This window comes from Prionailurus bengalensis, chromosome A3 (genome assembly GCF_016509475.1).
Source record: "Prionailurus bengalensis isolate Pbe53 chromosome A3, Fcat_Pben_1.1_paternal_pri, whole genome shotgun sequence".
In the NCBI taxonomy this organism is placed as follows: domain Eukaryota; kingdom Metazoa; phylum Chordata; class Mammalia; order Carnivora; family Felidae; genus Prionailurus; species Prionailurus bengalensis.
In genome coordinates, this window is record NC_057354.1 from 57,935,211 (window position 1) to 57,962,212 (window position 27,002).

Consider the following 27,002-nt stretch of genomic DNA (forward strand, 5'->3'; position numbering starts at 1 on the left):
CTCCCTCTGCCCCTCTCCCCTGCTCATGCTCTCTCTTTCTCTCTTTAAAATGAAAAAAGAAAAAAAATAATAAAGTTAGAGGGAAAATGTTAAGGAAATAATAAGGAAGAGAAAATACATTTACAGTAATGTACTATATTCATCAAAAAAATATCCATGTATAAGTGGACCTATGCAATTCAAACCCATGTTGTTCAGGGATCAGTCATATATGGAGAGAGAGCAAGAAAGAGAGAGAGAGAGAGAGGGAGAGAGAATTATAAGGTAAATGTGGCAAATGTTAAAATAATGAGGAATCTAGATAAAGGATAGGTGGGAGTTCTTTATACTATTCTTGCAAACTTTGCAGGGATTTGAAATTACTTCAGTGTAAAAATATACAGTTTACTAAGTATGTCTCATATCTATATGTTAATGATTTTTGAGAATTCACACTTATTTTTTTCCATGACAGCAGCATCTGTGTCTACTTTCTAGGAAAGATGATCTTTCCCTGTTTCACAGCAACCAGATTTAAGTATTTTAAATCCAGCCCAGGCATCCAGATGAATTTGTGTGCCACACAATCTCCAGCTCTATTATGTCATAACCCAGGGTCAAACAGGACAGGAGACCTCCACGAGACACCTTGTCAGCGCCTTAATCTAAACAGTGAGTGAAATTGTGGAAAGGAGCCATGAAATAGGGGCTCACAGCCACTCCCACTTGTGTACCACTGGGCAAATGCAATCACCTTTCTCCAGTACCAATTTCCCATATAATCTCAGCTAATTGTCCCTTCCACCCTATCAGGCTGGCGTTACTTCCATTTTACAGATAAGAAAATCAAGGCTCAGAGAGATCAAATCATTTGTTAAAGACATGCATGCCAGTAAGGAAAGGTAACAAAACTGAGGCCGTTGGGCAAAATTTGTCCACAAATGTGTTTTATTTAAGCCATACTCACAAAGCTTATTGAAAACTCACACACACACACACACACACACACACACACACACACATACAATTTCCAGGTTCCCTGAAAACTTAGAAAATGGGCTTGAGTTGTAGAGATTGCTGCCTTTGGTGGGACATATGCTTTCTGGTTCCCCACAGCCCCCACCAGGCTCAACTGTCTCCCTGCCATGAGCCCTGGGTCACTCACTCATTTACATTACATCCTAACATGAGGCTTACTTAGCACAGGGCCTGAAACATATCTGTCAGTCACTGTTAAATTCCTATTGTGGTGCCATTACAAAAAGGTGCTCAAAGGAGGTTTATCCCCATCTGGTTGTGCCACCTGTCACGAAAACTTCTGGCATTCTAAGAAAGAAGGCAGCAATAACAATGCGAGAAACAGATTTTTAAGCTGGTCTGGCCTGTGGCCTTAGATCAATGGGAAAAGACGCATTTCGTGTTCCAACAACTGATTTATAAACCTGTTCTGTTTTAAAATGTGTTCACTGGATCGCTTCTCGGCATTTTGGCTGAGATCAAGTGTAAAATGTGTTCACTGGAAACCGTCTGGTAACAAACTGTTATAAAACTATTTCATTCTCTCACTGAGCTTTCTATGTTTATTAAGAGTTTATAAAGAATTTTCCTAAAAGAATTATATATATATATGTACATATATATATATATGTACATATGTATATATAAATTTTTTTTCAACGTTTTTTATTTATTTTTGGGACAGAGAGAGACAGAGCATGAATGGGGGAGGGGCAGAGAGAGAGAGAGGGAGACACAGAATCGGAAACAGGCTCCAGGCTCCGAGCCATCAGCCCAGAGCCCGACACGGGGCTCGAACCCACGGACCGAGAGATCGTGACCTGGCTGAAGTCGGACGCTTAACCGACTGCGCCACCCAGGCGCCCCCATATATATATATATATATATATATATATATATATGGTTATAACACTATACACACACGTGTGTGTGTGTGTGTGTGTGTGTGTGTGTGAAAAAGAGACAGAAAGAGGGACTTAGTTCTATTTTAAATGAGCAACTTACTTTATGACACATTGGTAGATCCCGGTGTCCTCCTGTGTCAGGGGGAGAAACAAAATCCAGTTTTGCTCCTGGTGAATTCTGGACTGTGCATTTGTGGATATTGGGCTTTTGCCAGGATATTTATACCATGTTACATGTACTTTCCCGGACGTCGGTGACAGGTTTATACAATTAAAAGCAAAAGGCTGGCCGGCAGAAGGTGTCTCCTTGTACATTCTAATATCCTTGCATGCATCTAGGGAAAGAAAGGGGTGGGGGAATCATGAAAGAGAACTCTGGTGCTATTTATTATCAGCTTTAACAAATGCCTCTTCAATTTTCTAGCCAATTTGAAATTGTATTGGAGAGTTTTCTCAGCGTGGGAGTTCCCTAAAATGGTCTGCTGATTTGATTTATGGACAAAAATGTGTCCATAAAAGACACTGACTCATCCTCTCTGTCTGGGATGATTTTGTTCTGTCCCTTCTTTCCTAAGACCCTGAGTCCTTATCTGCCTGAGTACACGTTCCTGTTCTGAGCCCCCTTGTCCTGTTTCTTTGTGCTCTGCCACCCAGTTATTTCACTCTGTCTTGAATAAAAGGTGCAAGTATTTCATCTCAAAGAGGATTGTTTAAAAATCTGCTCATGTTAAAGTTCGCTTCTACTGAACCGCATAGCATGGCACTGCACTGCGTGTCTTCTTGGGAGAAGTCTGTTCTGCTGCTGGGTTTTGAGCCTTTGGGCTCAAGACTTCCAAATTTGCCTACCCACACCTCCTCACCCCACCCACCTTCCCCCTCCCAAAGGTGCCTCAAAACCCAAAGGGGACATTTGGGGCTGAGCGTCAGATGCTGGGAACTTGCTGTTTCCCCACTCAGCGTTAACTTCACTTGGTCCCCTGGGGTGGAAGCAGCAGAAAGGCTGGGGGCTGTTGTGAGCCCCCAGATGGGCCGCGCAGGCGCTCCCACAGAGCCGCAAGGAGGCAGGTGGGTGAGGGTGGCCTAGACCCGAGGACGGCCCAACGTACCTGCTCTGACAAAGGGTGGAAGCGCGATGGACACGCCGCAGAACAACAGGGCCAGCATCCCCCCGTTGGGCGACAAGGAAGACACAAGGTGGGAGCAGCTGAGGTTCGGCGGGGACGGCGACCACGAGTCTCAGAGGTCCTAGCCCAGGCCTACCTGTCTTCGCGGGGTGCCCACATTTACCCGACGTGCCGCCAAAGACTCCCCGCTCCCGGCCCCACCTCCAGAATCCTGCAGGCTGGAGAGGGATCAGCGGGAGGAGCTGGGAGGCGCGGTGCCGGGAAGTGATCATCGTAGGGAGGGAGGTTCCCAGCTCCGGGGTGCGCCCTGGCCCCTCCTGCGGCCGCGGTGGCGTGACCTCTGCTAACCCGCAGCGAGGCGGGTGTGCGCCCTGCGCCGGGTGAGCGGCACGCCACCCACCTGGGCTCCCCACCTGTGCGTCCCGCGTAGCCTCTCCCCTGCGCGCCTTAGCCTCGGGGTCCGCCTGGGCCTGGCGGTCCAAACGCAGCCGTCACCACCAGCTCACCTGGGAGAAGCCAGCTTAGGCCGACCTGGCAAAGGGCCGCCGGAAAAGGGAGAGGAAGCCAGAGCGCCGCCGGACCGGCAGGTAGCGGGAACTGCACACCTTCGCCCAGAGACGGAGACTGCTCCCCCAAGGTCGCCCGGCGGGCCGGGGGCCGCCCTCCCGGGAGTCCCGATCTCCGGCCTCTCGGTCGCGCACATGTGAGCCGGCCACTTTCCCTCCACACCTTTCCGACGGCCGGCGCCGCACCCGCTTGGCTCAACCGCAGACTCCTGGCCCGTGTCCACCTGCCAGACCGGCGGGAGCAGGCAGGATCCCGCGGAGAGAGGAGAATGGGAGACAGGCACTGAACCCAGGCGTGGCATTTCCATACCGCGCTACTTCCTTGCCACCGTGGGCAGGGCAGGCCTACCTTCCCCAAGGGGAGCGTAGGAAGGAATCGTGCCATCACAGGAAGAAGTGGGTTTAAAGGCGTTGTTACCTGATTTTCTGGCGGCTGACAAATCTTTCACCGGCAGTCATGTCTCCTTAGATCTATTCCGAATCGTCCCCATAAAGGAACTCTTGCCTTTCCAGACCGTCTGAGCAGTTATTACATGCCCTGCTTGGTCTATACAGAAATACCCCAACGTGGAAGCTGTCCCAAATGGCTTCTGAGGAATAGCATTTCCCTGCCCCAGTCAGGCTGTTAACTTCGGTAAAGCAGACCTCCCAGGGCGATCCTGAAATACCTGAGCACAAAGTCGGCTCCTGTGTGAAATTTCCAAAGATGGTATCAACCAGGACAGGTTGCCCTGGCCTTCAGGAGACACCCAGAGATAGGCCTGCAGGGCACTGGGACTCAGAAAAGAAGAAGAAGAAAGAGAAGAAAAAAAAAAAAAAATATATATATATATATATATGTATATACATATACATATACATAATGTAATCTCCATTTAGCAGATTCCTGACCAAGCTATCTCTGGCGGGTTTTGTGGTTTTAGAGAGAGCGAGACAGAAGCAGCTGCAGGAACAGAACAGGAGTTCGGGAATTTCATTTCCAGCACAGCTTTCTGTGATGAGCTGGGGGCCAGGGGTTTGTAAGTTGCTATACTCAAAACATTATTGAGGATTCTAAAGTGCTTGTTTATGTGGGTTACTGCTGTCAATATTTACTATATCAGAAATTAAGACGGAGAGCATTTAAAACGCTTATTTTCCTGTTTATTTTAAATACAAACAATAGACTTTAACATAAGTGTTAACATAAATGTCATGCACCTTATGAAAAATAACTGAACTTTCCAGAACAAATTTATTGAGGAAAGTCATACTGTTCTACATACTACCACATACCCCTGCTTAATGTTCCCAAGTCTCTTTGATGTCTGACTTAACAGAAGACAGCTGGATTCTCACAGCTGCTTCGGCACCAAACCTCTTAGGATGTAACATGTCAGGTAGCCTCTGAAAAAAAATCCACTTTCAAGCAAAAGACTGGAGAGAATGAGAATTAAAAAGATAAATGTTATGCCCAGAATTCGTGATCCCCAAAGACTACCAGGGAGCCCAGTCCGATGCAAAAGCAAAGAGCCTTTATTCGAGCTAGCTCCAGCTCCATCCCCTACCTGCACCGATGCAGCGGTGAGATACCAGGAAAGAGAGAGCAAGTTTCAAAAGCACAAAGATTTTATTGGGGTCTAGGGGCAGTTGGTGAGGTAATGGCTGTGGCCTCAGCCGATTGGCTGGGGAAGGGTTGGAGTCCTGTTACGCAGGTCGCCGGGCGTGTTTTGATCGGGAAGTTTGAAGGGGTGAGCGGGAGGTTACTCAAGGGGAGGAGGCGTGGTCAAGGTGAAGGACACAGAACAAGATGGAGTTGGCGGGCGTAGGCCCGCCCTTTCAATAAATAGGGTCTGAATACTATTATGAAAATAGTTTTGATTTCACACACCTTGGCAACCCTTAGGCCTCTCACACTTGGAGGACCCCTTTGGCAAGCTGCAAATGGAGAGCTTTATTCCTTTCCCCTAGCATCAGCATTAAATGAGATTCTTCAGTACATGCACATTCAGCAAGGTCTAGGCACCCACCCAAAACAAAACAAAGGTGTTACTACAAAAACTGTCAAGTGACATACATACAGAACCATTGTTGTAAGCAGTGTTAAAAGTTATTTCCATTTTTTTCTTAACTCTCATTGTCTTGTTCAGCTTCTGCCTTATAAAAAAATTTGTATCATATCTTACTTTTTTTTATAGCTGGACAGTAGTCACGAGTGCCAAATCCAATCAGTATAGTTGCCCCAAAGTTAGAAGTTCCAACGTGCCTTCCCAGCCCCCCCACCGCCACCCCTGCAGTGCCTCGAAGGGACATTTCTGCTATTTCCTTTTTCTGGTGAGGCTCTGGACCGGCCACTTTACACTTTCAAGGATGGTTTCTAGGCCTGTGTTTCCTGATAGGTGGAGGGGGAACCACTTGGCTCTGAAGGCAGAACCTATCAGGAGGATGGAAATGCTGTTTTTAAGGAGGATGTAAACGTTGCAATTAAAAACAACAGAAAGCCAAAACATCTAGGGCAGGCCCTTAATTACCTTGAAAGATTGGAGAAACTGGAGAGCATTGTTTGCTAATGAGAAAAGTGGAGGTAGGAATTCAAACAATGTATTTATGGAGGTTCTCTGTGGCTCAGCTCAGGCTTGCTTTAGGATGGCCCTGAGAAAATTGCTGTTTTGTGCGGGAACTTCCTGAGTTCAGTCACTTTATTCTTCTCTGATTTTCACATTAAAAATTCTCCTTTTAGAGGTGCAACATGCAATGGTTAACAGCTAACAAATTCAAAACAAATCATAAGTCATGGAAGCAAGACCCAGACTCAAATCACAATGACCAAGTTTCTGTATACCTTCCCCCCACACCCCCACCCCCAAACTCACTATCCTGTTTAGTGCTTATCATTCCGGGGTGTGTGTGTGTGTGTGTGTGTTTCCTTAAGCAACATAAATGCAAACATTTTGAAGAGTGTAGTTCTAGTTCTAGATCATTCAAGGTCACTACTGTATGATATTCCATTGTTCGACTGTACTCCCATTTATGTATCCCTCTCCTTTAGACATACAGGTTGTTTCCAATTTATATTTGCTCTTAAAAATAGTGCTATGGTGAAGATTTCTGTAATGTTCTCTTGTGTGGCTTTTTTTGAGAGGTTGTCTAGTGAGTGAAATTGAGACATCACTGTGTAGATGCATCTGTGACTGTATTAGAAAATCCCTCATCTTCTCCACATTAGGCACCCTTTAGAGCATAAGGTTTGCATTGCTTCACGTTCTTGGCAATATTTGATAATGTCAGACTTTTACATTTTGCCAGTATCACAAGTCTAGTGATGTAAAAGCTATCTTGTGATTTTATTTTATATTTCTCGAATTCCTAGTAAGATGGGACATCTTTGCCTATGTGCATTGGCCATTTATGTGTCCCCTAGGAAATGTTTTCTCACGTGCTTTGCCCTTTTCCCCACCTTGTTATTTGCCTTCATTTTATTGATCTACAGAGAACTCATTAAATTCTGCCTCTGATGTCTCATGTAGCTGCTTTCAAAGGGAGGCATAGAGGTACCTCACTGTCCTCTCCCTGCCAGGGAGTTCAAACCCCAGCAACAGCCCTTATGTATGACAGAGGGATGATTACACCCACTTTTCAGAGGTGGCATTTGTGAAACGCTCCTTGCAGGGTGCCCGACAGCAAGAGATACTTGATGAGCCTGGAGTTTATTCTCACTCTCCCACTGACTCCTCCTTGTCAGTCTTCCCTAATTGCAGATATTTTTTGCAATGGCAACATTCTTAGAAGTTAATGTCATTGGGCACAAGCCATGGTTAATGGCCTCTTTCCAATGGTTTATTTATTCATTAATTTATTTTTATGAAGTGAAACCATTTCTCCACAGATCCTTTACATCATTCTGAGAGCAGGTGTAAAACAGCAATCTTTGTAATGGAGGCATCACTGAGTTCAGCTGGGTTGACTTTTACCTTCAGTCTATTTGCTCCTTAGACGAGGTTGTGATGTGTATTCATATACACGAATGTGTGTTTTATACAATACACAGTGGCTTTTATTTGTTCTAGCTAAATATCCGATGATTTCCCACTGAACCCAACCCGCACGTCAAGTTCCCCAGTGAGGATGAAGCAGAGATATGTTCACATGTAATGGTCAAATGCTCTGAAATGCAACATTAGGCTGGGGTTGGGAGGGCGGGGGTGGAAGTTCTACCGCCATCTTCATGCCTTTCAGGTTCTTCAGTTCTCACATTTGTAGTCTCTGGGAGACTTGAAATGTACAGCAGCAATTCTGTGCCAGGCTTTTGTTGCTGGAATGAAATGAGCTTCCAGAGAGGGAAGAAGCAGTAGCTTGGGTTTCCTGAGGTCCTAGGCCTGCCCCTCCCCCAGGCTCGGTGATCCCTTCATTCACTCATTCACTGAGCATTCATAGATATCTGGGGAAAGAGTTCTCCTTCTAGAAGGAACAGCTAGTACAAAATTTCTGAAGGAGGAGAGAGTTTGCATGTTTCAAAATAGCATAAAGGAAGCCAGGCCAGTGTGAATTGAACAGAGTGAATAAGCAGAAATGCTGGATAAAAGAAGTCACAGAGTAGGCTGGAGCTAGACCACCCAAGGGGCCCGTAGGCAATAAAAAGAAGGTTGGATTTGATTCTAGGTAAAATGAAAAGCTATTCGAAGATTTAAAGCAGAAAAGAAATATAACCTTATTTGCATTTTTAAATGTCACATTGAGCATTAAAAACTCATAAAAATGGCTAAAATTATAAAAACTGTTAATACTAAGTGTTGAGAAGGATGCGGGACAAATGGAGCTATCATATACTGTTAGTGGGAACACAAATTGGCACGAGTACGTGGGAAAACTATTTGGTAGTATCTTCGGAAGCTAACTCAGCAAATCCACTCTGAGGGATACACCAAGTAGAAATGTATGCATATGTTCACAAAAGAGACATTTGCTAGAATATTCACGGCAGTAGTGTTTATAACTGTAAAAAACTAGAGATTACCCAACTGCCCATCAACAATCGCATAGATAAAACAGGTATGGTTGATTTCATGCGATGGGATCCCATAGAGCCATGAATAAAAACCACACCCAAGTGTAGGCAACAATACGGACAGATCTCACAGATGAGTCTCACATCCATATAACGTCAAGCAAAAGAAAATGGATTTTAAAACAGACATCATACTACTTGATTCCATTTACATAAATTTCTTTTTTTTTTTAATATATGAAATTTATTGTCAAATTGGTTTCCATACAACACCCAGTGCTCATCCCAAAAGGTGCCCTCCTCAATTTCAAAAACAGGAAAAATTAATCTCTGCTGTCAAAAGTCAGAATGGCCGTTTCCCTTGGGCCAGGGGCTGTCAGTATCTTGGGGGACACATGACAGGGATGCTCCCATGCTGATCACCTTCCTTTCTTGATTTGGATGCTGGCAGTATGGACAAAACGTGTCTGTGAAACTTCATGGACCTGTTTCTGTATGTGTTCCTTTCCAGATGTAGGTTATACTTCAGTTAAAAAAAAAAAAAATCAGGGGCGCCTGGGTGGTTCAGTTGGTTGAGCATCTGACTTCGGCTCAGGTCATGATCTCACAGTTCGTGGGTTCGAGCCCTGCATCAGGCTCTGTGCTGACAGCTCGGAGGCTGGGGTCTACTTCAGATTCTGTGTCTCCCTCTCTCTCTGCCCCTCCCCTGCTCACGCTCTGTCTCTCTCTGTCTCTCAAAAATAAATAAATGTAAAAAAAAATTATAAATAAATAAATAGATAAAATCAAAGGCAATTTACTCTCAATACAGCATGAAAAATTGGTTATGAGGAATCAGGTAGCAAGTAGAGAAACGTGGCCCCAGGTAGGAGGTTACTAGAGTAGATCAAGGAATATCCAATCAAAGCAGAAAAGCTAAATTACGGACCATTCACCTGATAGGCTTAATCATCACTCAGAAATCACATTTCCAGTAATAGTAATATAGGCAAATGTTTTTACTAAGTAAGGGTATTAAACTGCTCATATTATATGATCCCAGCTTTATCAATAGAAAGACAATAAAATGTTAGTAATAATTTTTAAGTTTGTAAGATAATGGGTGAATTTTTCTTACTTGTATTGTTTAGAAATTTCTGCATTCTCTCAAACCAATACTGTTTCCATAATACAAAAAGGTTGGTTTTTTTTTAAACTCATTTAAGAAAAATGGTTCTCATACAATCAACTCATAGAGGCATTACTGTCCCCACTTGCCAACAGCCTCCCTAAACTTTTACTCCCTAATTCCCCTGCATCATTATGCCCACCCCCGGCCAACTTTATTTATGCCTTATGTTCTCCCATCCAAAATCTCCAATAGCTCCCTTGTACCAACTCCGAATCAAAAAAGGCAGATATTTTAGTCAGGGATTTAAGACCCTCTACCATATGAATTCATTTCCCGAAGTGCTTTCTCCTTTCACACTATTCTCTGTGACAAGGTTTAAGTGTTTTCTGACTTTAGAATTTTCCCAGTGTCTGGCATAACATGAGGCACATCATTAACACTTTAAAATAATCCAAAAGTAAACTTGAGAGCAAAAATATCTCCCCTATATTTGAGAATCTAAGGGAGGACGTGGGGTCCAGGTTTTAGAAATAAGAACTCAGAAGAAGGCAGAATTGTACATTTCCTCTTAACAGTAGTGTTCAAATGGATGGCCACTGTGCACAGCTGTGAAGGCGACCGAGCAGCTGAGTGTGTCTCAGGCTAAGCAGGATGAGTGACGTAAGATGGCAGAGGAGAGAAACAGGAGTGGCAGCCAGGCAGGATTAACCACTTGGGCGAAGCAGAAGGGGGTTCCCACGGAAGATGTTAAACATGCAATCCCCTCTCACTAAAGAAGTCCCAGGAGTCTCTCTCTCTCAGGATATATTTAGTGAAAGGAAAACCAGGGAACCTTGAGAAATGGTATTCCTGCAGCTCATCTCAGACCCAGAAGTATGAACTAAGTTACACTTGGGATCACTTCCAGGTCAAAGGTTCTGAGAAAAACAAGTTTCGCTGACTTGCACTCTGAGCAAATTAATCTCCCAACTCCCAGCACAAGCCTGGAGGAGTCTCAACAGTATCCTGTGGGGCTAGATTCAAGTGGGACAGGCTCAACTGGTCTAACAACTACACATGTTTCTGACTACAGTGTTAATATTTGGGCTGCAGATTTAAGGTGAACACACAGGGTTTTTGTACTTTAATCAGCCAAAACCTGACCAACATGTGTTTAGATGAGCATGTTTTTGTTTTGAAAGGCTAATAGTCACTTTAAATAGTGTCTTCTATTTCTTGTAATTCTCCTCCCTAAAACTAATATTTGCATAAAATTAATATTTGCATAAACACACACACACACAAAGTCATATTTTGGTTGTAAAATAAATGTTGGCATACCAAAAAGAGGTCCCTCCCACCTGTCTCCCCACGTACGTTTTTATGTGTAATCTATTTTTCGTATTTTATGAATTTTGACTACTGTCCTGATCCATTTGTGCATCTAAAAAAGTAAAAAAGGAACAACTTTCCCCATTCCAACTCCAGAACATTCTCTTCCCACCTGCTACCCCCTCTGTGACTTTCACATCAAGCCCAACTTACCACACGAACAGATTCTCATCTCAAAGGTGAACAGATTTTCTTCTGACAAACTAGCTTGAGGAGATCTGATTTTATAACCATATGATACTTATAAGTCCCCCAATTAATATTTGGGAAACCTACTACAGGTGACCCTGGAACCATGAGCAGTTCAAACCTGTGTTGTCCCGGGGTCAAGTGTACATTAAAAATAACTAGTCAGATCCTGACTTGCTAAAACTGGATTAAGTAAAAGTTATCATTTTTATAAGTTAACACCAAGATAATATGCCCTCCTCTCCCTCCATACCCAAAACTTCATAATCTGAAAAAGCTATGTTGTGGCTAAATGAATTGGGGGGCACCTGGGTGGCTCAGTCCCTGTCTCTTGATTTCAGCTCAGGTCATGATCCCAGTGTTGTGGATCAAGTCCTAGCTTGCGTTCCATGCTGAGTGTAGAGCCTGCTTGAGATTCTCTCTCTCCCCCATGTGCTCTCTCCCCACCCACTCTCTGAAATAAAAAATCTAAAAACTTAACACTAAGTTTGTTTTATATGTATTGAACAAAAGGCAAATTTTTTTTTTTTTAAATGTATCTTGGGATTCTTTCTCAGACACCAGACAGGGTCTTTCCACATATAAAAACCTTGAAACACAGGTTTCCTAGGTTGTCCTATTTCACAAATGAGCAAACAGGAGGCACAAAACAACGAAGTGCTTTGCTCTAGTTTCAAAACTGCCACAGTGCAGGAATTTATATTCATGTTTTTTCCACCAGATGGCACCCTTACTGAGAAACATTTCTAGAGACAAAAACAAAACAAAACAAAACAAAAAACCAAAAAAAAAAAAACCCAACCAAACAAAAACACCCAGAAAACAGAAAAACAAAAACCCTATTCTAAGGAAGTTATTTAGTAAAGAGAATAAAAATCCTCATGACCAAAAAAACAAAAACAAAAAAAAAAACCACTTCTAAATGACTTTTTTGAATGGTTGTTAGCCTTGACTTTGTGTTGTTTGCTAAAAAATACATTAACTGGTAAAATAACGAAAATATGCTAAAAAGCCTTCTGAATTTTTCCAGTGAGAAATTCTGTATAAGCAAGTTTTCTGGATAGCTGATCCTGAGGTTTTCTGAAGTTCTTGCATTTTTTTTTTCATTTTTATTGAAAAATCCTTCAGGAATGTGTTAAATCCCTTTACTTTTTAAAAAATTTTTAATTAAAAATAATGTTTTTTATTTGAGAGAGAGCATGGGGCAGGGGGTCAGAGGGGGAGGGAGGGAGAGAGAGAGAGAGAGAGAGAGAGAGAGAGAGAGAGAGAGAATCCCAAGAAGCTTCCATGCTGTCAGCGCAGAGCCCAACACGGGGCTTGAACTCAAGAACTGTGAGATCACGACCTGAGCCAAAATTAAGAGTCAGATGCTCAACCGACCGAGCCACCCTGGCGCCCCTGACTCCCTTTCTTTAGACATTAGACATCCATTAAAGCCCACTGTCAGCAGAGGGTCAGCTTGGACGAACACCAGTCCCCACCCCTCGGTGATACAGAGATGCCATGGCTGAGGGGAGCGGGGCTCCTGGCCTCGGTATCACGCAGCTCTATCTGGCCACTTGTACTTTATTTTTCTGATTGCTTTACTTCCTCCTTGGTGTCAGTTGCCACTTCTGGTTTATTACTCTTCTCTCTCCACTCTATTTGCAGATTCCCATATGACGTGAGGTAACCAGGTGTATTCACAGAATGACTATTAAGCAAACTCCCATTTTCTGAGGGCCCGCTGCACGCTAGGCACTTTGCCTGTCAGAATGTACTTCATCTTTCTAACCCTTACACAACTCAGTGAATTCGATATTATACCCATTTCATAGGTGAGGAAACTGGGGCTCAAATAGTTTGTCCAAATTTGCACAGCGAGTCTGAGGCAGGATCTAAGATGGGTCCTCAGACCCCAGGCTGACCTGCCTCCCCAGGCTGGCTCCCCTGAACTCGACCTGGGAGTTCAGAGAATCTCTCTGAAGCAAGAACAGAACAGCACCGACCATGCAGAGGGCTCTCTGATCTTTAGAGTTTGTGAGCATGGTGAGCTTGCATTGTGGACGCGTTGGCCAATTGTGTTCACCTCCTGGGTCAAAGGAGGAACTCAACGAAACCTTTTGCAAAATGTGGAACAGTCCATACAGATGTTGCCCTTGTCTTTTTTGGACTCATAAAGTGTTAACAGTAATAAAACTCACATTTTAATCCATTTTAGAAGCAAGCAAACAAATGGAGTAGAGTTGAGGCTAGAGATGGGATCCAGAGCTCATTGGCTGGCTCGTGGACCCTGAATTCCCCAGACAGAAGGTGTCCTCACCCTACATCAGACCTGGGAGTGTGACCCAGCAAGCCCAGGGCAGGGCCGGCATGGAAACAGATTTTAATGAGGATTCTCAATACCAGCTTTTGCCAATTTTATTGGAAAACAAGTACAGTCCATCGATCAGTGATACATGCTGTACATGAATCTGGTGTTTTACTATATAAAAATACTTGGTATCTGCTTAGAATTGTACAAACACGTTTTTAAAAACCCTTCATCATTAACCAATAAAATATAATTTATCAAAAATACCACTGAGAAAAATGGCTCACTACCTTTTCTGTTATTGCAAATAAACAAAGGGAGGTGGAAGAAGGAAGATATAAATTCTGCTAAGCCAGTTTTTGACAACTGGAAGCGAAATGCTTTATGGCAAACTCTCCTTTAAACACTCACACAAACAAAAAAAAATTACCATCAGATAATGCAGTAAAATCTAATTAATGGGAAAGGCCTGAAAGGAAGAGCTTAAAAGAGGTTTTCAGGGAAAACAATAAAACAAAGGAAGTTCCCAGGGAACTAGGAGTTTAGCGCCTTCCCCCGGAATCCCCCCTGGAGGGACTGGGAGTGACAGGCGACATGCACTTTCCTGTTGGGGCTCCTCCTGGTCCCAGGGCACATCCCCTGATTCTTGTCCCTCCAGAAATTCCAGGTGCAAATGCCGCTGGGAATTCTTGGTTGTTCTCCCCGCTCCTTACTTTCTGGCCAACTTTGCTGCTGAGTCTAATGTTCGGAATTGGCTTTGGTGACACTACACAGCAAGTATATTTTACAGATGACAGACTAAAAATGATCGGCAACATAATACGTTTTAAGCATCTGATAGGCCTTTTGGGGGCATAACAGCCCCCCCGCCCGAGCCCCACAGACTTCTGGCTACAGTTCGTGTATATGCTGGCAAATAAAGATAAGGCGGTTTTTTAAAAACAACAACAACAACAACAGTCTCAAAACAGCACTATTACGCAATGCTGTCAGATTGGATTTAAGAAAAAGCAGGTAGAAGGAGAAGAGGCAAAGCATTCAACTCTGTTTCTGTCTGGCTCTAACTGCTTTCAGGGGGGAAAAATATGCTGTATAAGACTGTGTTCACCCATAGCATTAAGCATAAAAAATAAAAAAAAACATAGGGCCTGTCCATGTTCATACAACTTCTAAAAATGGTGCCCGTGCCCCTCAGCAAATGGCACATGAACTTGGCTTTGCAGTTTTCCTGGGTTTCTCTAAGGACTATCATCACATTTTAAAAAACCGTGTCCTAGACCAAAACAGCAACTTGCTTTCATTTTTAATTCACTAAGAAATATCTACCTTTTGGGAAAGACTATATGGCAGCAGAAACATTTTCTGTAAACTCGAAACAATTTTTGTAAATTCCAACACTCAAAAGTTTAGAATTTGGTTTCTTAAAGAAAGTATCTCTAGACTCAGCCACCATCTCAGAAAACAGTCATTTCTTCTCACAAAAGTGCCAGGGTAGGGGCGAAGGGGACACTCGATGACCTGAAGTCAAGCGTTCAGGACACTGCACTAAGAAGCCAGCGACGGAGCTAGAAGCCCTACGTCTGACAGCACTAAGCGTGATTTAAAAAACAAAAAACAAACAAAAACAAAACAAAACAAAAAACAGGTCACTTCTTTTCTCTATAAAATTAGGATGATTGTAAAACTTAAATATGAGAATCTGTGGACAGTTTTCAACAAGAAAGCCCCACACAAATCTATGTCACATGTGCTAATTACTCGTGAAGCCACCGCAGACTACAAGAGACAGCCCCTCCTGCAGAGAGCAGGGTCTCTCTAGTTGGGACACATAACCACCTTCTCATAAAGTGACGGCCAGCAGACTAAGTGCCATCAGACTGAGAGCAGAGAGCAGGTGTCTCAGGGCAGTTTCTTGGGGAAATCTCTTAGAGAAACAGAGTTGGGGTAAATTTTGAATTTCATACAACTCTGGGGGGTTGGAGAAAATTCCAGAAGACATTCTGGTCGGAGGAGACTGGAAGGAGAAGCAGAGATGAAGGAACCCTAGGGGCAGGTGTGGAAGTGCGCAAAGGCCGACCTGGGAGTTCACAGAGCAGGACAGTGAGGGGCACAGCTGTGCGGACAGACTGGGGGTTTGGGGGCAGCAGTGGGGAAATGCAAATGCATAATTGGGCTTTAGGTCCTAAACCGGGAGAGGTGTTTTCAGTAGGAACAGGAGGAGCTTGGAGCAGCATTTTATGAAGGAAGGCTAATCCGTGGGCCAGGTGTGTGACAGAGAGGGAGGAGGAAGGGATTGGGAAGCTGTCCTTCCAAAGACATGATGAGTCAAGTGGAATGCACAAGAGGAAGGTGCTACAGAAGGGTCACTCCAGGGGGAAAGGCGTCCAGAGTGGATCTATTCTCTGCTACTCCTGCTTTTGAAATGCCCTCTCTCCAGCAGAAAGCTAAGGTGATTTCAAAAACATGCAATCCTTTTTTCACCGAAATGAGAATTTTAAAGGGCTGTGAAATGAAATTCAGTCTCTGGAAACAGACTGCTGGCTGTTGATGGGTAGGGAAAATGCGAAGCAAATGGTAAGTTCTCCAAGCATACTGCTTCCCTCCTCTGTGAAATACCAGTCTCACTTTGCCTGCAGCACTGCCAAGGAAAGCCTCTGGGGTGGCCAGTGACCATGCTATCCCCGGGGGCTGGGTCACAGCTGCCCTCCTTGGACTGTGGACAGCTCCATAAAAACATTTATAGATGATAAATATTTCCTGATTGTTCTTTCCTCTCATTTGCTGTCCTGGTGCCTGTTCTCAGCAGTTCAAACATTTGGACAGGGCATTTGTTGCCTTTTAAAAAGGACTGCCAAGCTCTCGGTTCTGAATTGCCCTGACCTGCTATTGTCACCACATCCTGCTCCCTGAGCAATCCGATTCCAGGTGATCTCAAGGATAAGAGACTCTACACGTGCATTTTATGACTATACAGTCAGTGAGGGCACAGCCTGGCCTGCAATGCCAGAAGACAGGAGTCACCCAAGGAACTCTTGGCCAAGCTTCTCCCTGCTACCCGAGAGGCACATGCACCTCCCTCTGAAGCTTTTTCTTCGAGTCTGGTCTCATGGCCAAGGACAGTAACTGGTGTTTGGATGAAGGTGGCTGCCGCTGGACGGGCATGTGGTACCTGACATTCTTCCAGAACCTTGTCTTTGCAGACTGCATGCCCTCTCTAAAGTCCCCTGACCAGCGTATGGCCCCATGTTTCCGCTTAATGAATTTAATGGTTTCTGGCATTTTCTCATAGTCTTGGATCGTCTCCAGTTCAAGCAGGACAACTTTAATCCCATCCTGAATGAAAGCATTGTACATTGCTATCTGCTCTTCAGATGAATTCTCCAGCCAGCCCAATCCTGATGCCTCTGGGACCAAAACGATGATCAGTCTTCTGCTTTTCTTTATGTTTTCATTAGTGACGTCAACAATGTCTGAAAACAGGAAGCCCAGCAGAGTAAGTAAAATTTCAATTTATAATCATTCTCTCCCAAACCAAGACCCGACCCCCATCCCCTATGTCGTACAATGTTTTTTTCTCATCCTAATTAAGATTAAAGAAGCTTCTGATTTTATAGACCAGCTTAACACCTGGCCCACAAAAGCTGAATATTTCACTTAGAACTCAGAATACTCCTGGTATAAACTTTAAAGCCTTAAACCATTTGATCTCTTCCACTCTTATTTTACTGTCTCAGTTGTAAAGTAACCAGTGGATCTAACTAGTTCTGAAGTTTTCCAAAACTAAATAAAACTTTGTCAATTCTTGTGCCAACAAAACACAAGAAAAGTAAGTACTTTTTGCAGTTAATAGATGTGGAAATCATCACTACCAACCACTGAGGAGTTCTTAAAACTGCCAAATATATACACCTATGCCACAGTTCTTCTAGAAAGATGAAACCTAGCTTTAGCAATTATTTTTACAACCAGACTGGTTTTTTTTTTTTTTCCGTGACACACATACCTTCCCCAACATAGGCGTCCCTTCCATAAATGAACAGCTTATATCCACACTGTTTTTCCAAGACCTCAGGCAAGACTTTAAACACAAAAATATCTGAGTTTGAGGTGGACCCTTCCCCAAGGGTCTTTGGATATAGTATATATGCATCATAGGTCTTTCCATCTGAAGCTAGAGGGGAAAGTAAAATATTTAGATGTATTTGGATCCAATCTATCTGGACCAAAAGATTTGGTAAAGTCAATACCCCAAACATGCATTTCGGAATGAATTATTAATTTTGTGTGGGGGATGGTATGAACGAAGCAGCAATGTCAAAGTACAACAACTTTTTAAAGTGTTCATCGACAAGTTTCTATTTATTGTGCTTTACACTATGAAGGTGTTCTTATGTTGTTGAATGGCCACCTCAGGTGCAGAGATTGTCTATCTCTTGGTCTGGGAACTATCCTTACCTCACTGGTCTTATCTTCTTCCCCAGTGTCTTGGCCCTGAATTCTATCATTCTTCCTTTTATGTATTATTGCAGTATTGGGTTTTTTTTTTTTTTGCAAGATTTAAACAAAAGAGAAAGCGAGAGGTTCCCTGACACATGAAAATCGTTCTTTCTTTCTTTTGAAGACAGATCATGGGGTCATCTATGTCCTAACCAGCATGGAGCAGGCCCTCAACAATGCATATTGGATTTACAAACAGATGCTCTCAATGCCTATCTACCCCACCATTATGAACACTAAAGCAGTAACCTGGAAAACAATGCTATTTAGTCTATTCAGTTCCAAAACTATAATTATGTACACGAATACCTACTATTCTTGCATATGCCACATTTCATTTTAAAATTTAAGTAAACACCCTCTCAGCCATCTTCTACATCGCTTGACTACCCCTTATCTCCAAAAAGGAAATATTGCATAGAATACAAAGTTGTACCTTTTGGAGGGAGAAAATCATAGCAAGAATCCCTGTACCAAAGCACAATGTCAACCTTGAAGATTTTGTAGATGAAAACAGAGCATGTAATTACTAGAGTTAACATGACAAACACACCAATTGTGTGCTTCTTGAAATCAGGGACTATGGCAGAAAAGAGGGAAAAAATATATTAGAATCAAAAGAATTAAAAATTTGAGCATACCAAATTAAATATCATCATCCCAGAGAAACCATTTTTGGGATTGGCCTGCAATCCCAAATCCCAGATAATATTAACCTATTCATTATCACAACTTAGTAATGCATACTAATGTACAAAGCCATCTAGAATTGATACTGTATAAAACTGAGGTGCATTGTATTAAATTTCCACCTAAATCTTATAATACAGTTGACCCTTGAACAATACAGGTTTGAACTGTGTGAATCCATTTATATGCAGTTTGTTTGTTTTTTTTTACAATACCATACGGTAAATGTATTTTCCTTATGATTTTCTTAATAGCACTTTCTTTTTTCTAGCTTACTTTATTATGATAATACAGTATGTAATACATACAATATACAAAGTATGTGTTAATCAACGGTTCATGTTATCCATCACGTTTCCGGTCAACAGTAGACTATTAGTAGTTAAGTTTGGGGAAGTCAAATTTATACTCAAATTTTTGACTGGGAATGGGGGTGTTGGTGCTCCTAATTCCCATGTTGTTCAAGGGTGCACTGTATACAATAACACAGAAAAAAATGCCAAAGACCATAGGATAGAGCACTTCAGAGTAAAACAAGTCAAAGTCACACAAAAGCCTACAAAAGTTTCTGGAGGTACAAGAGTTAGCTGGGGAAAGCTGAAGTTTGGGGGTAAGGAAAGAAAGGGCTTAGGGATGCCATACAGTATGTTTCACTCTTCCACACTCTCTCAGCTCCACTCTCTAATTATTCATCCAAAGATTACAGCGGAGGAGGGACAGAGAAGTAAGGTGAAGGAGGGGCAATGGGGTACGGTGTAGAGAAGAAAGAAGACAGTGGCTTCTAAATGACAGGGGCCATGCAGAAAAGAGAAATCTAACAGTTGCATCACTCTACTTTCCCAGTTTGGGTCTTTGATCCATCCGTAGCTGATTCGGGTATGAAACAGAAATCAGGATTGCACATTTTCCAGACCAATATCCAGTTGGCCCAATGAACAGTTCACATTTACAGCCTTAATTAGTGTAGCTTCACACAAGATCATGATACCTGTAGTGTAAATCTTCCAGATTTCTTGTTTTTATTCAAGGCCACCTTGATTATTCTTGTTCTGTTCCATTTCCATGTGACTTTTATTTTTTATTTTTATTTATTTTTAATTTTTTTTAACATTTATTTATTTTTGAGACAGGGAGAGACAGAGCATGAACAGGGGAGGGTCAGAGAGAGGGAGACACAGAATCTGAAGCAGGCAGAATCTGAACAGGCTGTCTGTGCTGACAGCTCAGAGCCCGACACGGGGCTAGAACTCACGGGCCGCGAGATCATGGCCTAAGCCGAAGTCGGCCGCTTAACTGACTGAGACACCCAGGCGCCCCTCCATGTGACTTTTAGAATAAACCTGCCCACAACAACACACCCAACCCAAACACATACCCACACTTGCACAAATACTGTTGAAATTTGGATTGGAATTTTTTTGAATCCATAGATTCATTTGGGGAGAACTGATATCTTTATAATACTGAGTCTTACAATCTATGAACATTGTATAACCTTAGGTCTTCTCTAATTTATCTCAATAATGTTTTGTTTCTTTTTTAGTTTGTATCACACTTTTGAACAGACTTTGCTAGACTTATTCCTCAGTATTTGATAATTGTTGATACTATTGTAAATGTAATCTTCTAAATTTAGTTTTGTTTGTTGTTGGTATTTATAGACATACATAGAAATACCATATATATGCACATATATGCATATGTTTACATACAGACGGAAAGACCAGTGATCTTGCTAAATTCATTTACTAATTCTAATAATTTGTCTATAGGTTTTTAAATTTTCCTCCATGTACACATTTATAAATACCCTATTTTTAATTCAACTACAAACAATCAAAATATTACACAAAGATTTTCAGTACTGTGTTTGATTACACAGTTGAAGAGAACTAGTGATTTCTGACTTCCTTTCTGGAAAGTGGATATTTAGGCTTCCCCTGTTCATCCATTATTCTGTCATTTACCTAAAAATATTCATCAGATACCTATGATATGCCAGATTTAAGTCACTACTAGCTCTGGATATAGAATGAATGGTAAGATAAATGGTCAGCACCATCACACAATTTAAGTCAAGGAAAGAAAACTAAGTATGACAGATACTGTGACAGGGACATGAGGTTCTCTGAAGTATGTAACAGAGACACTAACCTCATCTCTTTGGGCAGAGAGCTTGTTAAGAGCAGGCAGCAAGACAGAAAGCTTCCTAGAAGTAGTTCAGCTGACAAGTGAAAGAATAGAAATTTGCCAGGTTAAGAGGAATCCAAGAGCTTCTAAGCAGAGGAAATAGCATTGCAAATCTCCAAGTCATGGAATCTTGCAACAGGAAACCAAAACTTCATTTCAAATATTTTGTTGTTTACCTGGATGTATCAATTGGATATATGCTGAATTTATACCATCTGTATTCTTGGCTACACAGGTAAATGGATATAGATAAAATCTACTTTCCACTTCTGAAATATTAAGTACTGTGATGATTGTGTTCTTTCTTTTGGTTGAAGGATTTTCCACTCTGTTCAAAAGAAAGAGAATACATGAAGTTGTTTGAGTAAAACTACTACAACTGAGACATATACACATGGTTTATCTCTTAATTCGCCACATGAATTACAGCAGAAGTTATCACCAGCCCTAAGCACAGGGATAATAATCAGGCTGTTGGCAACACTGATCTGAGATTTTATAGCCCAAAGACCACAGTCAGTGAAAGATTCAGTAGCAGAGATCATGTTAAAATTATCAGCTTCCAAGAAGAAAAAAATGGATGCACATGCTAGTCACCATGGGGCACTGAGAAGAACGCACGAAACAGGAGATTGGGACAGATGACCAAGGAGAATGCTAAGGAGTCAGGAGCTGATCCCTAGAGAGGAATCAGAAAGCCACTAGAGACTTGAGAGGTAGAGTGCCAGGCTCTTGGCCCACCTAATGAGTCTTTCCTAAACTGCTTTTAAAACCCCAGAATATCATGAAGGGTAATTCAGGAAAGTTGCTTCATTAGAATTCTGTAACACATCTACCTATGGTCAAGAGAAAGCCTTCCAAGTGGTTCAGAATTTACACCACGAGGACATGTATTTTTACCTTGTGTGTAAGTTCTTATAAATCCTGTTTAGCTCAGCAAAACTCAATATGGGCAGCAAAGGGTCAAGACTCTGCCCAAAGAGATGAGATGCCAACTAACTCTTGCTATTCAATGAAACCATCAAGGTTGTATAAAGCACGATATGAAGTGTAATACCAAAACTTCTCGGTTGCACGATAGGCTTTTAGCATACTTACGGCAAATAATCCTCCACCAACACTGGGTCGTCGTCATCAATTAATGACCCATTCCACTTCCAGTATACAAAGTCACTCAACTGGCCACTGACATTGCAGATCAACTGTAGCCTGGATCCTGCAAAGCAATATATTTTTAATCAGAGCTATTGATTTTTATCTGATCTATCTAGATTAGTAAATGGCTATTGATTAAAAATTTTAAATTATAGAAAAGTACAAACAGAAAGAAAAATTGCCCTTAAACCTACCACTCGGAGAGAACCGTGATTAGTAACTTCATGTATCTCATTCTTTGTGTATACGTGAAATTTTAAAAATGAAACATTATTGTCTACTATTTATAAATATTGTATACTGGGAACTTCAGCTCACATGATCAGCCTTCCAAAAGAGGCCGTTTCATGGCTGCTTCGTATTCTGTAATACAGATCTACTATGATTAATGGCTTTTTTATTGATAAACACAATTTGCTTCTAATTTTTCATTATTAGGATTAATATTCTAATGAACACCCTTGTGCCTCAATATTATACATATCCTGAAGTCTTACTTTGAATCTGGAAGTAGAATTAAGAGATAAACATATTTAAAAACTCATCCTCCCTCTTCCAAATGAGACTGTACATATCTACACTTTGTCCAGCAGGGTATGTGAATGCTATCTCACCCCCAAGCCCCCAGATTCCAAATATATTTGCTTAGTCATTGTCCAATGAGAGAATTAAAAACACCATTTAAATTTTTGTGTGAATTTCTTGGGATACCTGGGTGGCTCAGACAGTTAAGCGTCTGACTCTTCATGTTGGCTCAGGCTATGATCTCACGCTTTGTGAGTTGAGCCCCACATCAGGCTCTGCACAGACAGTGTGGAGCCTGCTTGGGATTCTTTCTCTCTGCCCTTCCCTGCCTCTCTTTCTCTCTCTCTCTCTCTCTCTCTCTCTCTCTCTCTCTCTCTCTCTCTCAAAATAATAAAGAAACTTAAAAAAAAAAAACAAAAACGTTTCTGCATTTCTTGAAATCATGGTGAATGGACATCTTTTATAAGTTCAGTATCGGTTTGTTTTTAAGAACTGTTTGTTATGCTTACTGTCCATTATTTAATTGCTTCTTATATTAACTCCACTGCTGTATGGGAGCTCTTTATTCACTGAGGATATTAACGTTTTATCATACATGAAAACTATTCCAAATAACTTTCAGAGTTCGTTGCTTTTGTTTTATTTCTGTCTATGGAAATTCTTTGATATTTCTCTCTCTCTCTCTCTCTCTCTCTCTCTCTCTCTCTCTCTCCCTTCCTCCCTCTCTCCCCTTTTTTGGTCAAATTTCTGTTTTATATGTTTTCACAATTTTTTCTAAAAGCTTTATCACCAAATCAGGAAAATACCCAAGTACATTTTCATTGAGGTATATAATGTTTTCATTGTTCTGACTGTTTTAGTTCTTTACTCTGTCTAGAATGTAATTGGGTATGGTGTGAGAGAGAGATTTAACTTCATGTTTTTATCCAAATAGCTCATTTATAATTTCAGAACCCCTTATTGGATAATAATTTGTAATGTCACTTTTGTCATAAAATAAATTATTTGGGACTTTCTTGGTTGAGCTAAATGTGTATACTGATGTCAAGGGTACCACAATCTTAATTACTATAGTTTTAGGGTAAACATTGGTATTATTTAGAGCTCTTCTTGTCAATACTATTTTAATAATCTCATCATTTTAATATTCTGGGTGAATTTAAGAAATCACTTGCAAACTTTTGAGCCCATTCATATTTTTGTCAGAATTCCATTAAAACTATAACTTTAGGGGAGCCTGGGTGGCCCAGTTGGATAAGCATCCACCTTCAACTCAGGTCATGATCTCACAGCTCTGGGTTTGAGCCCTGCATGGGGCTCTGTGCTGACAGCTCAGAGCCTGGAGCCTGCTTCAGATTCTCTGTCTCCCTCTCTCTCTGCCCCTCCCATGCTCACACTCTATGTGTCCCTCTCTCTCTCAAAAATAAATAACCATTTAAAAAATTAAAAAAAAAAATAAAACTACAATTTTAAGAGTTGATATCTTTACAATCTCTAGTTTTCCATACAGGAAAAACATACATTTCTATTAAAGTTTTCCATAAATTGGCGTTTCTCAAGACTGTTTCCATTATTGCTCCCTTTTGAGTCTTTTTAGACATTTTTACCCTAATTGACTACCTCCCCATGAATTTTTAATACCACAGACATACAGTATATCTGTTGATTGAGGTTTTTTTCCTCTAAATACCAATTTTATCCCCACTGGAAACAACATAGCTCCCACTCCTTGTCAATATGCATGCTTTAAATCTCAGTTTTCCTGATATTTATATGTCAGAATTTTTTTCTCCCCTCTAAATCCTATTTATTTTTAAAAGATTTTGCCAAGAAACTATAGACATCTCTATGACATGTTGCAAACAGGATCTCTTTCCCCATTATGTTTTCTAGTTGGTTACTGCCAAACAAGTTCACCATTTTTAGAATATTGATTTTGTTACAAGCATTTTATGTATTTTAATGAAGTTGTTATAGACAATGTCCATTTAAAACCCATATCCCCAGGCCAAAAAGTACAAATAAAATTAAAAAGTGCAGTGTTCTGTGGTATACACTTGTGTATGAATAACTTTATTGACTGCTTATGAAAAGCAGAACTTTTCGGGGATCTTCTGACAAGATTTTTCTTTAATCTTAAAATGCTTTCTCTTCAGTGACACCATCTTTGGAGTCAGTCACTATTCTCACCATCTCTATGCCACCTCGACGCCAACCTGCTATTCCTCTTCTTTGGGGTCAGACCCCCAGATTTTAAAAGCAGCTTTAAATTAAGGAAAGGCCATTTTGCCACAGCTCAGTTCTCTGAGAAACTTCCATCTCCCACTGAAAGCCACAAGTCAGGAGGGAAACAGTCACGTGCTGGAACTTCAGGTCCAATTGGAAAGCCAGTATGAACACTCACGTCGGTCTTATTCACCACAAGCCTGAAGAAGCATGGTCCTGGAAAAGATGGCCCCTCTGTGCACACACGTAATTTATAAAAAGGAGAGGGCAAAGGAAGGAGACTGAGGTTCGATTACTAAAAATCAGCACCATGAAAACAAATGATAATGACTAATGGACACCAGAACTCAAATTACCAGAGGTTTTAACGAGGTGAGGTGACAGTCTTCAGTTCCATCTTGAACGCCACAAAAGAACTGTTTTTAAAAGTAAAAAGGGACTGACGGGAAAGAAGGAAAGATAAAAAGAATATCTAAACTGCTGAAGGACCCTATTTGCTCCTGATATCCTGATAAACCTCAATCACTTCTTCTTCCTCCATTCCCAACTCCTTCCGACTGTGATTATCAGCAATTCTCTGACCTTTGAAGAGAAGCCTGAGTGAATTCACTGGAACTCCCAGTCTTTGACAGTATGGTTCTTGGTGTTTCTTGAGACACGTTGTCTGTCCTCTTCACTTCAAAGTGAATCTCACTGCGATCCTGGCCAACCACTCTGAGTTTAATGTGTGCTCTTTCCTTCTTATCCCACAAGTCCCCACTTGAAGGCTTTGACTCCTGGTCAGACATGGTGATGATGGCTTCAGCCAGGGTCTCCTCCTCACAGCAGTGGCCTCGGAGAAGTAGGCCTTCGCTCTGGGATTCACAAATCTATCTCTTCCCCACAGCACACCACCACAGCTGGAGGGACTTCTGCTATACCTAGAATATTAATTTTATATCTGGCCAATTAGTAATATATTAATTCTAATTTTAATAATAAAGTCATTTTCTCCCTTACAGTAAGCATGACTTGGTTCCTTTACTTATGGTTGTATCGGTGGGCACTTCTGAAATACGTTAAGTAATGCTGGTTATGTGGGCATCTTTGTCTTGCTCTTGACTTCAGTGAGGGGGTCTATACCTGTAGAAGGTCTAACACAACAGTGGCTCACCATGAAGAATGTTAGTGACTACTGGTTTGAACTGATGTTATTTATTAAGTTAAGGAAGTATCCCTCAGTTCCTAAGTTATTTTACTGGTAATTTGGATTGAATCTTATCAAATGCCTGTTAGACCTACAGGGTAATCATAGGACAGGGTGATGGGTGCATCAGACCAACATGATACATTAAAATATAATAACATATGATATATTAAAATATGCTTCTGAATATGAAGCTATTTTTAGATTTGGAGATCAATGTCACCTAAACTATAGAGCTCTAAAGTGTACACATCTAGAACAAGAATTCTTAACAGAGGCTATGGCCACCAGGGCAAAAAGTGGATATCTTGGGCAAGAAAATCCTTAGATATTGCAATGGTTTGTGACCCTGCAAAGTGCACGGTACATCAACAGATATACAATATATCTGTGGCATTGGAAAACTGAAGAAGGGAAGAAGATAGGGTGGGGGTAGGGTGAATGCCTTTTTAGGCTCTACAGGGGAGCAGTAATGAGGAGAAACAAAAAAGCATTTCTCTAGATTACTAGAATACTGCTCTAGATTCTATATTGGCTTATATGTAATTGTGAGTTTTCACATCTTTGTTTTTTTATACCTGTGAATGCCTTTATATTACCTCCCGCCATTAATAACTGCTTGGACACATACAGCATCCTTTGGTCCCAAACTTTTACCTTCTAATCTCTGTACAACTATTCACGGTCTTCATGTAGTTAGTTTCACAGAAGAGAACTTTATATGCCAGCCTGGTGTTTGATCCTCTGATATAAAAATCTGTTTTTATGTTTGGGCCAGTGGTTTTCCATAAAATTTTCAGTGACAGCAGAAATGTTCTATATTTGTGCTAATGCAGTAATCACTTGTCACATATGGTTATTAAGCCCTTGAAATATGGCTACCACGACTGAAGAACTAATTTTTAATTGAACTAAATTAACTAATTTACTTAATTTAAATTTACATGTACATAGTCACATATCGCTGGTGGCTATCGCATTGTATAGTTTAGGT

General features: G+C 41.5%; 2 protein-coding genes and 1 pseudogene across 14 annotated transcripts in view; all 3 read right to left on the minus strand.

Moving 5' to 3' along the window:
• The window catches only part of IL1RL2 (interleukin 1 receptor like 2), a 45,252-nt gene extending 41,023 nt beyond the window's left edge, over nt 1-4,229 (minus strand). Inside the window, exons 1-2 of one of the 4 annotated variants that reach the window (XM_043603063.1) lie at nt 4,010-4,229; nt 2,002-2,236 (exon numbers count right to left, since the gene is read on the minus strand). In XM_043603063.1, the coding sequence (XP_043458998.1) occupies nt 2,002-2,216 (215 nt within the window). In that variant the 5' untranslated portion in view covers nt 2,217-2,236; nt 4,010-4,229. Of the gene's footprint in view, nt 1-2,001; nt 2,237-3,007; nt 3,324-3,531; nt 3,624-4,009 lie in introns of those variants that run through there. The other 3 variants (XM_043603064.1, XM_043603062.1, XM_043603065.1) reach the window with 3 other exon arrangements.
• Nucleotides 4,230-13,628: 9,399 nt separating this feature from the next.
• The window catches only part of IL1R1 (interleukin 1 receptor type 1), a 79,489-nt gene continuing 66,115 nt past the window's right edge, over nt 13,629-27,002 (minus strand). For 8 of the 10 annotated variants that reach the window (XM_043603073.1, XM_043603072.1, XM_043603067.1 and 5 more), the window contains 5 exons: nt 22,015-22,132; nt 21,093-21,244; nt 18,473-18,616; nt 17,543-17,710; nt 13,629-17,009 (listed from right to left, as the gene is read on the minus strand). In XM_043603073.1, coding sequence (XP_043459008.1) covers nt 16,591-17,009; nt 17,543-17,710; nt 18,473-18,616; nt 21,093-21,244; nt 22,015-22,132 — 1,001 coding nt within the window. In that variant the 3' untranslated portion in view covers nt 13,629-16,590. Of the gene's footprint in view, nt 17,010-17,542; nt 17,711-18,472; nt 18,617-20,880; nt 20,951-21,092; nt 21,245-22,014; nt 22,133-24,786; nt 25,039-27,002 lie in introns of those variants that run through there. The other 2 variants (XM_043603074.1, XM_043603075.1) reach the window with 2 other exon arrangements.
• On the minus strand, nt 25,045-26,884 carry LOC122496690 (annotated as a pseudogene).